This window comes from Odocoileus virginianus, chromosome 26 (assembly GCF_023699985.2).
Source record: "Odocoileus virginianus isolate 20LAN1187 ecotype Illinois chromosome 26, Ovbor_1.2, whole genome shotgun sequence".
NCBI lineage: Eukaryota > Metazoa > Chordata > Mammalia > Artiodactyla > Cervidae > Odocoileus > Odocoileus virginianus.
Genome location: NC_069699.1, coordinates 9,032,454 through 9,047,136, shown reverse-complemented (window position 1 = coordinate 9,047,136; position 14,683 = coordinate 9,032,454). Strand labels below are relative to the sequence as shown.

At 48.1% G+C, this 14,683-nt stretch overlaps 1 protein-coding gene and 1 pseudogene across 4 annotated transcripts in view; one reads left to right on the top strand and one right to left on the bottom strand.

Moving 5' to 3' along the window:
* The window catches only part of ITGA9 (integrin subunit alpha 9), a 356,853-nt gene that overhangs the window by 320,690 nt on the left and 21,480 nt on the right, over positions 1–14,683 (bottom strand). For all 4 annotated transcript variants that reach the window (XR_011483592.1, XM_070455419.1, XM_070455417.1 and 1 more), the window contains exon 4: positions 6,113–6,236. Coding sequence is in view for 3 of the 4 variants with exons in the window: in XM_070455419.1 (XP_070311520.1) it covers positions 6,113–6,236 (124 nt within the window). In the remaining variant the exon portion in view is untranslated. The remainder of the gene's footprint in view (positions 1–6,112; positions 6,237–14,683) is intronic.
* On the top strand, positions 6,718–10,367 carry LOC110147501 (translation machinery-associated protein 7-like; annotated as a pseudogene).

Genomic DNA, 14,683 nt, shown 5'->3' with positions numbered 1-14,683 from the left:
ATAAAAATAAATGGAAAAAATAAATAAATAAAATAAAAAACATTGGAATTTAAAAAATAAATAAATAAATAAATAAATAAATAGGGGATCTATTTCCTTCTCTAGAAATAATCTCTGTCATGAGAGATGCAAAAGAAATTAGGAATTAAAGGCCTGGCCACCCCCTGATAACAAAGGAAATGGTACAGAAATCTTGGGAATTCATGGGACCCTTTTAAGGGACAGTAAAATTGGACAGATTAAGACCCCAACCATTCCAAACTTGAGAACATTTAAATATGGTGTAATTTAAACTTTAGATCCTCTACATAAAGAGGAGCGCTTCCCAAGCAAATAAATTGTGCAAACAGCTTTTTCAAAGATATTTTTTAAAATATAATCTTTTCAAGGAATCTTAAAATCTTTTTAGCAATTCCCAGCTTTCTATCCTCCATTATTCATTAAAGCAGGATCGCTGGACATCTTCTGTGAAGACTAAAGGACACAAAAATAGGACTTATAAAGTTAATTAGAAAATTCCCTTTTACTGAATGCTCACTCTGAGCTAAAAGCTTTGTTAGGCACATTATATATTTCAAATATCTCTTTTTTAATTTTCTGACCGCACCGTGCAGCTTGTGGTGTCTTAGTTCCCCGACCAGATAACTACAGAGAAAGCACAAAGTTCTAACCACTAGACTGCCAGGGAAATCCCAAGTACCTCTTAAACAGGGATTAATCTCCCCATTTTACAGAGAAAGACACCGAGGCTCGGGAGGAGGCGGGGCAGTCTACCCGAAGTCACCCAATCAGACAGTCGGAGCTATGGGTTCAGTCATAGGAATGAGCGAGTGGGAAAGTCAGATTCTGAAATTAGATCTAATATACAGTGGTACCCAGCTGCATTTACCAGTGTTTGATTTGGAATATGTTTTGTTAATTTAGGTGAGCTGCTCCCAGATTATTTCATATTAGTGGGAATAAAATGATGACTTGTTCACAGACGTCTCCTGCCAAGCTCTGGCTTCTTGCCTCTGTGGACTCGAGGGCAAAGGATGAAAGAAATCCCTGCACTTGATTTTATCAATGCACTGACTTCCCTCTGGGGGATACTAAAATCCCATGAGTCAGTTAACACTAACTAATGCTTCAGTGTATGCCCTTTAATTTACAAAGAGTTGTCCCCATCCGTCCTCCCACTAAACTTCTCATCTCCTCACATGTGTTGATAAAACCGAACCCCATATGGTAGTAATGATGTTCTCATACCAGATGAACAGTTTGACTTAGGGGTACGCTCCATCCGCTTATTTTGTGTCCTAAATTCATTTTTGTTTCCAATTCTCTCTACATTTCCTGGTTCCAAACAGAATATTCTGATAGCATTTCCCACCCAATGAGAAACAGGAAGCACCTGAAGAGCCAGGAGAAAAATGAATCTGTGCCAAACCAAAGACTGACTTTTTAAGAATTGAAATGTTTGAGACGTTATAGACAGGTGCCCACATACTTAGAGGCTCCCCAAATTAAATCAACCTTCTGACTCTCTGGAGAGAACACGGCTGACCCTCACCAAGACCCACAGTCGGGCCATGATTAGAGAACAGTGTACAGTCTTTCTGAACACCTCCACCTGCATTTTCGAAGAGGCTTCCCACAACAACCCTCAGCGGTAACTGCGATGGAGGCATTACCGTGTCCATTCCCACCGAGGGCCCAGCTAGAGTGTGAGGCCACAGAGGCAGAGCCTGGGAGACGGGGTCACACCCAGCCCCGCCCTTGGGTCTTTCCACTCTTCCTCCCCTGCCCAGCAGCCACCATTCTTCTTTTCCATGGGCCCCAACAAGCTGCCAACTCTAGGCAGGTCTGCCTTTTCAGTGGCAAAATGAAATGATCCTGCCTTAATGCAACCTCGCACGTGGACGCAGCCTGGGCCCTTGGAGAGGCGACCAGCCATCTACACGGGCACAGAGTGCTCTCCTCACTCAGCTCTGCCACGTTGGAGACACCATGTTCCAACTCCGTTTTCCCCTACAGATGGGGAACCTCTTGGGTTTTATCCATCAGGTACTTAGCACAGGGCATAAAAGGTATTCAGTACTTAATAAAACTGAGTGGACTCTATCCCTGGTAGAAAAATTAGTCATCCTACAGTAATTAACAAATGCTTGCTTGGCAGATAGTATATTAGCAAATTGTCGTAGTCGTTGTTCAGTCATTCAGTCGTGTCCGACTCTTTGCAACCCTGCCTGCAGCGGGCCAGGCTTTCCTGCCCTTCACTACCTCCCAAGTTTGCTCAAACTCATGTCCATGAGTCAGTAATGCCATCAACCATCTCATCCTGTTTCCCCCTTCTTCTGCCCTCTCTCTTTCCCAGCATCAGGGTCTTTTCCAATGAGTTGGCTCTTCACATCAGGTGGCTAAAGTAAGCCACCTGGGGCTTCAGCTTCAGTGTCAGTCTTTCCACATATGTTATATTAACATATATGTGCTTAGCACATACAATCTTTCCTCAGTATCCATGAGGGATTGGTTCCAGAACCCATGCAGATACCACGATCAGAAGGTGCTCAAGTCCCTTCCGTAAGATGACACAGTACAGCTGGCCCCTCATGGCCCTGGGTGCAGAGGGTCAACTGTAGTACTTACCATCTATCTACCTACCTGTCTGTCTGTCTGATCTGCGTATGCCAGCCATTGCTCTAAGAACTTGTAAGCTTTAACTTAATCCTCTCCGGAGCCTCACGAGGTAGGTTAAGGCTACCAAGAGGCAGTCACTCATCTGCCGGCATGGAATTCACGAGTGGCAGAGCCAGGACTGGGGCTCTGGGCCCAGAGTCTTGTGCTCTTAGCCACTACACGACGTGGCCTCCTCACTGTGCAGCGTGTAATTAAAACTGGGCCTAAGCAAGCCAGTCCACATCTCTGAGCATCAGTAAAGACAAAGAGGCCAGGCTGGGTGGTATCTGAAAGGTTCTGTCAAACTCCAAAATACCTGCCTTGCACTTCACCACCACATGATCCCCTACCTGGAATAGACAGCTGACGTTACTTGAGTTTTTCCACATTAAGAGAAAATGATGGTTGCTTTAAATTTAGACCACAAAACAGGAAGATGGAGATCCCAGAGCTGGAGCACAAGCAAGGGCCCTAAGTGTGGCCTGCGACCCCCCACCTGCCGGTCCCTCTTCAAGAGAACTAAGCATCTGCCACCCCTCACCTCTTACAGGACCAAGAACTACAGAGACGTTCTGTTCAGTCCCCCGCTGTTCTAAGGGGCTGCTTATACCCCAGTGGTCCTCACCCAGTCCCACCCGATAACTCCCCGCTCAGGGCACGAAAGACTCAGGGTCCTGAGGTGTGTGCGCCCAGGAGGGGGAAGAAAGCTCGGGCAGAGGGCATGACCACTTTGCTACTTCCCTTGCTGGTTCCAGCTGGTCGTCGTTAAGTCAAGGATCAACCACAGAAAAGAGTGTGATTCTGGAGGCTGGAGCCCATCACTCAGCCACTGTTGCACAAGGAATGTGGGTTCCTGGGATGAGCCTGTGCCAGTCAACTATCGCCACATAAAAACCAAGAAATCTCTTTACAAACGATGACAAGCATTTATTTCTCACAAGCACATCTACAGATCTGCTAGGGATTGGATGACCTGGCTGGCCTCTGGCCGCAGGTTTGGGTTCAGTCTGTTACACATGTCTCCCTTCTGGGACCAGTGAGCTATGGAGAACACGTTGAAGGTGATGGTCTGAAGTACCCAGAGGGGCAGGTGGAAACGCGTGAGGCCTCTTTAGGCCTGGACTCGGAGCTCACACTCTTCTGTGAATGATGGATACGCGCAGCAGATGTGACACCCTGCCACCTGGCCCCGTCCTGCACTCCTCGGCTCACACAGGCTTTCACGCTCCTGCCATGGTCAGCCCAGAGCCGCCAGCAAAGGAGACAGGCAGGCGCTCTTGAGAACGCTGACACCCAAAACAGTCACGTTCCCCTCCCCTGGTGACTGGACCCTTGGGACAGTTCAGTCACCTTCTCTGCTTTTGAGAGGGTTAATGACTGGCACCTATTTAAAGCTCATTTAAGCCAGAAACACCAAAACACAAATAGAAATCCAGTCCCTCCGACCTCTAGGGGACAAAATGATTTGCTGGGGTCAGACAGATGCAAAACCCAAAACCCAGCTCTATGCACCATTTGCTGTTTGAGTGACCTTTGGCAATTAAACACATCCTCACCTGTACCAGGAGAAAGGCAACACAGAAGCCCACTCACAGGAGCCCCCCAGGCCCCCTCAACACTTCTGTGACGCGGCCTGACTTCCACCTGCCAGCCAGCACCCGCATCTCTCTGCCTGGGGACTTTCCCTGCCCACAAACGTGGATACAGTGGATACAGACCCAGCTCCTCCTCCCTCCGGCAGGAGAATTAGGAAGCCTGTGTCCTACGCTGGCCCTGCAATTGCATCCCAGTGGCCCAGACTAGTAACTCATGGGGAACATCCACACATGTGCTGCCTTCCCCTTTCTCTCTTTCCTGCTCCCCACTGGGGTTCTGCAATAACTTTCAAAAGCAACTAACACAAGTGAAGAAAGATACCAAGTTTGCATGAAATGAGAGAATATATAAAAGTGCCCAGGCCAACCACATTCTACTATTGACTCACCCACTCCAGCTGCCAGATAACAGATGCTTTGAAAGAGTGAGCCACGGCAGCTACATATTCACGTGGACATGCAACCCCAGCTCCCTCGCCTGAGGGCAGTCCTGCTTTCTGACACCTGTGGGGGTGTACAGAGGAGTCGCCAGGGGTGGCAACGTGGTCCTATTTCACAACATACCTTCTGGGAAAACCAGAGTCCTGGTTCTATTGCATAACTAGTGAGTTCAATCCCCACCACCTCCATCAGTCCTACCAACTCTCTCAGTCGTCCCCAACCTGACGAGCTACCCAGTCAGCAACAAGCTGGGGCGGTCAGGACACAGTCCTGGCCCCTTATCTCTATCTGACCTATCCCTCCCCCTCTTGACTGATCACATCGTCATCCATTTTTCAGGTGAGGGTTCCCTTATGACTGTGGCAATTCTGAGATAAACAGGGCCAGAGTTCAGCTGCCCAGCATGCTCCTACCAGAGCTGATCAGATGCTGACGTGGGATCAAAGAAAGGGTCCCGCTCAAGGAGCAGAGGGTCCGTGCCTCCTGCAGGGACCCGGCCTTTCCCAGGGCCCCTCTTCCATGGCCACAAAATTGGAGGCCCAGGGGAGAGGTGGCCATGGGCTAGTGGAGATTTCTGTCCAAACAATAAATTAGGGAGGGAATTAAAACATAAACAGCCAAGCACTTAGCTCACTTAAAATCAGGCTAAGAAAACCCTCAGAGCACAAGTTATGAACCTGCAGTAAGTGACACTGAATCCTTAAAGCTCAAATTCAACTGAGCTAAGTCATGATGTTCAATGGTCCCAAGCCCAGGCATTAGAAGCTTCTAAGCAGGGAGGCTGAGAAAACATTTTCCTTCCCAGACTCTAAGTGCCCCTTGGTGAGGGGCTCTCAAGACCACGCTGAGGGTGCACCCAACTCTCCGGCACCTGCCAGGGTGCGTGGGCTGGATGAGAAGGAAAACCAGACTTGAGATGTCACAGAGTGACTGAACCCTGGGCCTTCTCTTCCCTCTGTCTCAGGACATCTGTCCACGGGTGTGGCCAGGAGCTGTCTCGGGAGTCTTATGGCCATTCGGAAGCTGCACAGGACTATGGAGGCCATCTGAGCCAACCTCTGAATTTTCAGGGGAAGGAAAGAGGCCCAGAGAGGGAAAGCAAGTTTCCCAAGGCAGCACAGCATCTGGCAGTGTCAGGAAATCAAGAGGCTGGTGAATTTCAGTCTGAGATTTCATAAAGCTTGGGGAGTACCATGGGCTCTGTGGCATAGATGGGCAAGGCTGGGCAAGGCCTGGAAATGCTGTCCCTTCGCACCTTCCTCATTACCTGATCCTCAGACACCAAAGGGCCACCTGGGGACATGGTGCAGCCCTCCTGTTGGAGTGTGGAAAGCAGCGGGGAGTGTTTGGATGGTGGTGTGGAAATGGGTGGGGGTTCTCTGTGGGCTGGGGGCAAGGGAGGATCAACCGGCACTCACCTTCATAGCAAGGGATCAGCGTCCTGCCTTTGGCCTGGAGGTTGGACGGGATGATGTAACAGAAGCCGTGGGGCAGGATGTGGTCTGTTTCATAGTAGATGTTCTTCCAGCGGTGGGCACAGGCCTGTGGGACAGAGAGAGGCTCAGAGCAGGACAGTCAGGCCAGGAGGCCACAAAGCAAGGCCCAGCAGTACCAGGCAGTTTTGTGGGAGGAGAGAGGCAGAGAGGGGCCAGGAAGCCACGTTCTCTCCCACCCACCCCATCAGCAGACTGTGGGAGCTTGCTCGGGGGTGCCCCTGGGAGGTGGCAGACAATCAACAAACATATAAACAAATGAGGAGCATAATAAGTGCCGGGGAGAAAGGACACGGGGTGATGGGCTAAGAATCTAGGCGTAGGGAGGACAGTTTTCACCTGGAGGCCAGGGGTGGTCGAAAGGATGAGAAAGAGCCAAACAGCCTGGGCACAGGGGGAATATCAGGGGCAATGGAGAAGAAGGCTTGGAGGGTCAAGAGAAAGAAAGGAGGCCTGTGGAGCTGCTCTGGAGGACGCTAAGGTCAGAGAGAGGACAGGGGCAGGCCCCAGGGATCTTGCAGACCTCGAGGATGACTGTGACTTTAGTGGATGTGCCAATGGAGGGTCTCACACAGGTGAGTGGTGTAGTCTAACTCACAGCTTGGAAAGATAACTGAGCTGCCGAGTGGAGACTGTAGGTAGGTGAGGGTGGAGGTGAACATCCAGGTGAGAGATGCTGCTGCCTGGACCAGGATGGGGACAGTGGAGAGGGGAGAAGGAGGTGACCTCAGGATGCAAAGGTGGAGCTAATGGGCCTGAGGACCAAAGGACATGCTGAGAAAAAGCTAGAGACAAGGGGTGTTGCTCTGCCCACAACAGACCCTGACCTTCACAGCACCATCTGCTTGCCCACTGGAGCAGTCCCTGGCCTCCATCAAACTTGAGACCCTTCAGAGTCACCTGGAAGTCTCACTAAATCACACAGCACTAGGCCCCACCCTGAGAGCTAGCCTGGCCAATCTGCAGGGCCCTGAGAATCTGCATTTTAACAAGCTCCCAAGTGAGCCGAGGCCACTGATCTCTGGAGCACCTTCTGAAGTTCCTTTCCAGGTTCGGGGCAAAGAATTTGGTTGAACCATAAGAAACTGCTGATATGTGACTGTTTTATATCATTAATCAGAAGTAAATGTTTGTTGATGGTCTTTTGAAGTAAATTTACATACCAAAAAAAGCAAAAACCTCAAGTGTACCGTGCACAGATCTCAAGTGCCCGTGTTTATCAAAGCCATCTAATGAGCTTTGACAAACACATACATTCCTGTAACCAAACCCTTAGCAAGACAGACAGCATTTGCATCTCACCAGGATGGTCCCTGGGGCCAAGAAGTGACCGGACCCGCCCCCCCCAAAGAGGTGACATCTGAGTAGAGACCTGGAGAAAGTGAGGGAGCAGCTGGGAGGGGCCCTGAGATGGGCAAGAGCTTGGCACGAGTGAGGAGCTGAGACCAACCCTCTGGTCATCTCTGGAGGGCAGTCTCCCAGCACTGGGGTCACACGTGCCAGGAGATGCCAGGAGGGACAGTTCTGAGAGCCAGAAGCAGGAATACAGACACATATCCATTCCCACCAGCCCCGGACACACCCAGCCTCACGTTCAGATGCACCTGCAAGGCTAGTGAGAAGCCAGACTGCTTCCTGCAAATTTGTTTACTCTGCCCAGCCCTCCCCATTGCTCGTGGACATTCACACTCAGGAATCAGGTTGCTTCACTCTAGCCAACAGATTCATTTTCTTAAAACACTGCATTTTGTTTTTTAAAACACTGCATTTTAAGGTAATCAGTTTTTAACTTATTTGTTTGCATCAAACACACTGTTTCTATAGGCTATAACACTCCCCATTTGACTTTCCCAGGTGGCACAGTGGTAGAGATTCCACCTGCCAATGTAGGAGATACAGGAGACCAGGGTTTGATCCTTGGGTGGGGAAGTAAATGGCAACCCACTCCCCTGGAGTGGGAAATGGCAACCCACTCCAGTATTCTTGCCTAGAAAGTCCCATGGGCAGAGTTGCCTGGCAGGTTACAGTCCACGGGATAGCAAAGAGTCAGCCATGACTGAGCACACACATGCAAGCAACATTCAGAATTTACATGGTCCACATCTGACCTCTTCTGCAACCCTGGAAGGTGGGAAGATGTCTTAGAATTCCCATTTTCTATATGGGAACCCTAGGTTTCAGACAGTGTTTTGCTTAAGTTCCAGAGCTGGTAAGGGCTGCAAACAACACGGAAACCCAGATTTCAGAATCCTCCTTATCTCACTCGAAAACATCTCCAACTTATAACTCCCAACTTCCACCTAAGAAGCCATCAAAACCCACCCTTTGGGGCAGGTCCAGGTAGCTATTGCCCTTACAGCCTCCCCAAAGGTCTTAGGACTCCCAGAAACGACCTCTCTGAGGTTGAACGGGACGCCAAGGCCACTGGATGAAGGAAGTGTGGCTCTCAAGGGCCTGGGTATCCCTGAAGTCACTTGATGAAAAAAACCACTGCCTGCCAACCTCTCTGATCTTCATCCCTCCAAGCAAACCACCCAAGGGCCACTGACAAGGCCACTCCCTGTCCATGAGAAAGCAAAAGAACTCAGAGTGGCAGGAAATCAGCTTGCCCACACTCCTGCCTCTTGCCCTACGACAATGAACGTGAAAAATAATCTCTTGTTATTCCTTATTCTGCAAACCACTTCCATTCCTCCCCATGAGGTGCCGTTCTGTGCTTCCAACACATCCTGATAGACTGAAATGATGTCAAGTGAGAAGCTAAACAAAGCTATCATGCAGTAGATAATCACTCCATTCCACCAAGTTTTTATTTCCAACTAAATTCTGATAGCTTCCAAACTTGAGTTGCTTACCATTCAATTAGCTGGTAAATCAGTTATCTTTTAGTTTACGGATTTGGCAAAGCCCTAGGGCTTACCCTGTTCTTACTGTATTTATGGGTTAGAGGGACTGTAAAGGGAGGCGGCTGTTTATCATGATGCACCCTGACTCTTACGAGGATGGATCTTCTGTATTTAATGTCCAGCTTATTGCCTTTTTTTTTAAGTGTCATAAACTATTTAGGGAGTAATCTTGGGGAATTCCTAAAAGAGCCAAAGATTGCATTCACAGCAAACTAAACTAAAATTAAGGCATTCTGTGAGGTCAGAGATCAAAGTGTCAAAGGCAGTTTGCATGTAAGAAAACAAGGAAAAGTGTCTCTGAACATAAATTACAGAAAGAAAAGGCGGTTTAGCCCTGATTATCCTTCTACAAACACACACGTCAATCTGACTCCAACATTAAGAAAAATTCCTAGGGACTGTCTCCAAAGAATTAAAATCTCTATCAATCTTTCCAAATGAGTTCTGCTGTGAGAGAGGAAGGGTGGGGGGCGGGGAGGAGACAGGGACTACCAACAGGAAAAAGAGAGCACCCTCTGGAAACAGCAAGACTTACTCCAGCTCAGATTCCAGAAAATTACAACAAAAGGGGGAAAGGTCTAGGACCACCCCACATCTTAGCATCTGACATATTTCAAGTTACAAGGGTTGTTTTTGCTACCAAAAGAATAAGAAGGAAATAAAGAAGCTGTTTATTTTGAAGGCTTTTTTGTGGTATGGAAATGTCCTTCCTGGATTAGGGGGCAGGCTCTGGGCCCCTCTAGATGGCTCTGCCCCCACCCCACCCACGCTCTTACACATGCATTCACCATGCACAGATGACCAGAGCTTTTCCCACGCCTCAGGCCCACCCAGCACAGTCAGGAGCAGACAGGCCGTCAGCCGCTGAGAACACGGGATACAGGGGATCAGGGCCCTGACACCACGGATTCCACCCCCCAAAGCAGCTCCCCTTCAAAAGGAGGAGGGGGTGGCCTGGGAGGCCCAGGGCTGGTGACTTCTGGGGTTCTGGGAAAGTCATTCTAAGGATGTCCACCTCCTAAAAATTCATCAAGATATACACAGCTGGGGAAGGGGCGGCAGGAGCCACGTCGGGCCGTGAAGGTGGCAAGAAGCAGCCCCTGAAGCAGCCTAAGAAGTAAGCCAAGGAGATGGAAGAGGAAGATAAGGCATTCAAGCAGAAGCAGAAGCAGAAGAAACTCGAGGAGCTAAAAGCGAAGGCTGTGGGGAAAGGCCTCCTGGCCACAGATGGAATTAAGAAATCTGGCAAAAAGGAAGTTGTTCCTTATGCCTGAGGCAATGATGACTCTTAGTTGCATTCCTGTTTAAACATCTGGATCTCCTGCCATAATATCTGTTGCCACCTATAGCTAGAATGAAGTGTTGTCTTGGAACCTATTTTACATTTAAGAGTAAAATTTTGTTTAAAAAAAAAGTTATAAAAAAGATGTATACAGATGATTTGGGGCATTTTTCTGCATGGATGTTATAGCTCAACAAAAAGTTTACTTAAAAAAAAAATCAGGAAACAAAGCAACAGAAGTAAATGCAAAGTATATCCTGTGGCTTTGAAAAAATGGCCAAGATGAGAAGTGGTGAATAGAAAGACAGCAACAGCCCTGATCCTTGGAAAGGCAACAGCCAAGAGACAGAGCTGGAGAGCACCGCTTCCCCCCAGAAGTCAGCTAGATGCGGTCTTTAGTTGTTGCCTGACCTTGCAGACTCTGCTGAAAAACAGAAACGTCAGACTTGAATACTGTGAGCTGCACTCCCAGGTCGAAGAGACAGCTCAGTGCCCATGCTGGGTTTGTTGGGTAGTTATTACCAGAAGTGACTTTCCCCCCTATTTCTTAAACTGTCATCTGCACACTGGGAGCATGCAGTGAAAGGGCAGGGGAAGGGCTGGCCTCTAATCCCGATGCAGTGCTCACGTGTGTTATCACTTGTTCCCTGGGGAGATGGAAGGAACCACAGGGTGGCAGATGCGAGACTGGCAGATACTGAGCTAAAGGCAGCCTGCCAGAGCAAGCCCAACATCCTGGACCTTGCCAGAACCGGCTGGTGGGTTTGTGGACCAGAAAATGCCATTCATTATCAAGATTTTTAACTCTCCATTGCAACTTTCAAACTCTCTATCCATTCTTTACTTTGAAATCAGCATCAAATGCTACTTTCAGAAAGAGCCAACCCACCTCTCCCACTTCAAACCCAATCTTGGAATCCAGTATTATGCTTCTTGGGGATTTGGTGTGAGGCCGACACCCCCAAACAACTACAGAGTTCACAAAATGTGATTGAATAAAACATATCTTCCTGTTCTTAATTTTAAAATAAACACTTGCCTCCCAGAAAGTTTTGACAGGCAGAAATAAGACATGAAAGAAAAAGCAAATGGATATGAAACCTTCAAAACAAAAATATGGACTGGGTCAGCCCTCCTTGTCTCCTATTGTCACCTGTCATTTCCGAGGGGCATTTTACAGCCTTTGTCTCACGCATCCATCAATCACTTAGAGTCAGCCACCAAAAAGAGATGGCAATTGATTTGGTCTCTAATTGCTTCAGTATTGACACTCAGTCCCTACATTAGGGCTTCCCTGGTGGCTCAGATGGTAGAGAATCTGCCTGCAATGCAGGAGACCTCAGTTTAATCCCTGGGTCTGGAAGATCCCCTGGAGAAGGAAATGGCTACTCACTCCAGTATTCCTACGTGGAGAATTCCACGGTCAGAGGAGCCTGGCAGGCGACAGTCCATATGGTTGCAAAGAGTCAGACATGACTGAGCGACTAACACTTTCACTTTCTTTACATTATTCAAACACACTTTTAGAAGCCACTCCATAGACAGACCTTCTCCTAGAGCTGAGAGTGGAAAGGGTCGAAAATTTGGTCTCTATCCCCAAGTGGTTCCCATTAAAAAGGACATATACGCACAAAACAAGTCATGCACGTAATAAAACAACATAACGCTGAACTTCTGATGACACAAGATTCTCGGCTTGCTCTAGACAGCACCATCACGGTAACAGGCTTCATGGAGGTGGCAGAGACCAAACCAGGGAGGACAGACTGGACCTGGGATAGGCCTTTCCTGACAAGATGGCATATGTGCAAAAAGCCATGAAAAGAACTCAACAAAAAACAACCTAATTTAAAAAATAAGCAAAGGACCTGAACAGACATTTCTTCCAAGAAGACAGACAAATGGCCAATAAGCAGATGAGAAGATGCTCAACGTCACTAATCATTAGGGCAATACAAATCACAGTGAGATACCATCTCATACCCATTAGGGCAGTTCCCACACACCAAAAATAAAGTGTTGGCAAAGACATGGAGAATGGAACCCTCCCCTGTGCACTGCAGGTAAGCATGTAAAATGGTACAACCACTGTAGAAAACAGCAGAGGGGTTCCTCAAAAAATCCAAAATAAAATCACAATAAGATCTAGCAATCCCACTTCTGGGTTTGTATTCAAAACACCTGAAAACAGGATCTCCAAGAGAGAGTTGCACACCAATATTCACAGCAGCATTATTCACAATGATCAAGACATGGAAGTAGGACTTCCCTGGCGGTCCAATGAATGGCACAGGACTCCACACTTCCACAGCAGGGGGCACAGGTCCGATCCCTGGTCAGGAAAATAAGATCCTACATGCCATGAAGCATGGCAAAAAAAAATAGATGGGGAAGCAACCAAAATATCAATAGATGAATGGATAAAGCAAATGTGGTACATACATACAGTGAATATTATTCAGCCTTAAAAAATGAGGAAATCTTGTCCTATGCTTCAATATGGTGAAACTTGAGGACACTGTGCCAAGTGAAATAAGTCGGTCACAAAAAAGACAAATGTCTCATACAAATGGGATCATGCAGTATGTACAGCAGCCAAACTCTTAAGCAAAGAAAGCTGCCTGGGACTGGGGGGAGGAGTGAGGCTGAATTATTCTTCAATAAGTTTAGAGTTTATTTTGCAAGATTTAAAAGTTCTAGAAGTCTGCTGTACAACAATGTATATATAGTTTACTATACTATACACATAACAATGAATACCATGGTAAATTTCGTGTTGGTTTTTAAGACTTTTTTTTTTGATGTGGATCATTTTTAAAGTCTCTATTGAATTTGTTACAACACTGCTTTTGCTTTATGTTTTGGTTTTTTAACCCTGAGGCATGTGGGATCTTAGCTTTCCAACCAGAGACCGAACCTGTACCCCCTATATTGCAAGGAAAATTCTTAACCACTGGACTGGCAGGGAAGTCCCAACTTCGTAGCGTTTTTTTCTTTAAAAGATTTATTTTATTTTTTGGCTGTGCTGGGTCTTCGTTGCTTCTAGAAGGCCTTCTCTAGCTGCAGTGAGCAGGAGCTATTCTTCGTTGAGGTGCATGGGCTCCTCACTGCATCAGTAACTGTAGCATGTGGCTCAGCGGTTCTGCCGCATGGGCTTAGCTGCGCTGCTGCATGTGGGATCTTCCCAGACCAAGGATTGAACCTGTGTCCCTTGCATTGCAAGGCAGATTCTTAACCACTGGACCAGCAGGGAAGCCCTCAGGTTGTTTTTGACCACAGTATGAAAAAGGCATGAGGAAAGCAGATGCTGCTGGATGCCTTTCCTTCCCCCCCCCCCGCACCCCCGCTCCCCCAGAGTGGCTTCCAGAATAGATGCTACAGTAATTGCATAAAACATGAGAAAATTAGCTCTGCATGCAATGAATTAGAACAGGAGCATCACACTCCAGCTAGTCCTTTCCAGCTTCCTTGGCTCAATGGCCCCCTGATCCTCACATGTCCACAGAGACAGCCCCCTCCCGGTACTCTTTTGCAATAAGGCAGGACCCTCCAGGAACAAGCTCTCAGCCACATGGAAGTCATCCTTCCACAGGGAGGGGAAGTGTTTTCATGGGAGCAGCCTCTGGATCTAGGTTCGGGGCTCTCGGGAACCAGACCACCATCTCCTTTGTTCTGAATATTGACCTCAGGCCACTCTGATTTACGGACGGATCAGCTTCTTGTCTTCCTTCCGAAAGGATGACAGACAAGCCTCCTGGGCCTGGTCATGCAGTCAGGGTCAGGCCACCATGTCTGGGGGGAAGGCAGATGTTGGAGCGGGTCCAAGGCGGTGGGTGACAGTGATTAAAGGGCTGGAAACCAAGGCGAATGCTGGGCTGGGGGCTCAGCATGACCCACGGGGTCTATCAGGGAGGCCCCGTGATGCTGGCGACAGCATCCAGCTGCTTCCTCTCTTCCTAGAGGGGCCCGACAGGGAAACGCCTGATTTGTGCTGAGAAGCAGGCAGAATTCAGACCAAGAACCCTTGCCACTGAGAAGCTGAAGGTAAAACGGACTCCTCCGGGAGGGGTCAGAAACACTCTGCCTAGATTCTTTAGGAAAATCTGGTTTCCCTGTGAATTAAATATACGTGAAACCCCCAGCTTTACAGCCTGTGGCCCAAAGGAAGCCCTCCAGAAATGGCAGCTAATATTATTTTCCCTTCTTGACCTCATGCCTTTATGGCAAAAACATTTATACAGCTTCCAAGAAAAGGCCTATGAAGTCAGAAACATAGGTACATCTATACATGAAAACAGGTACCAGGCT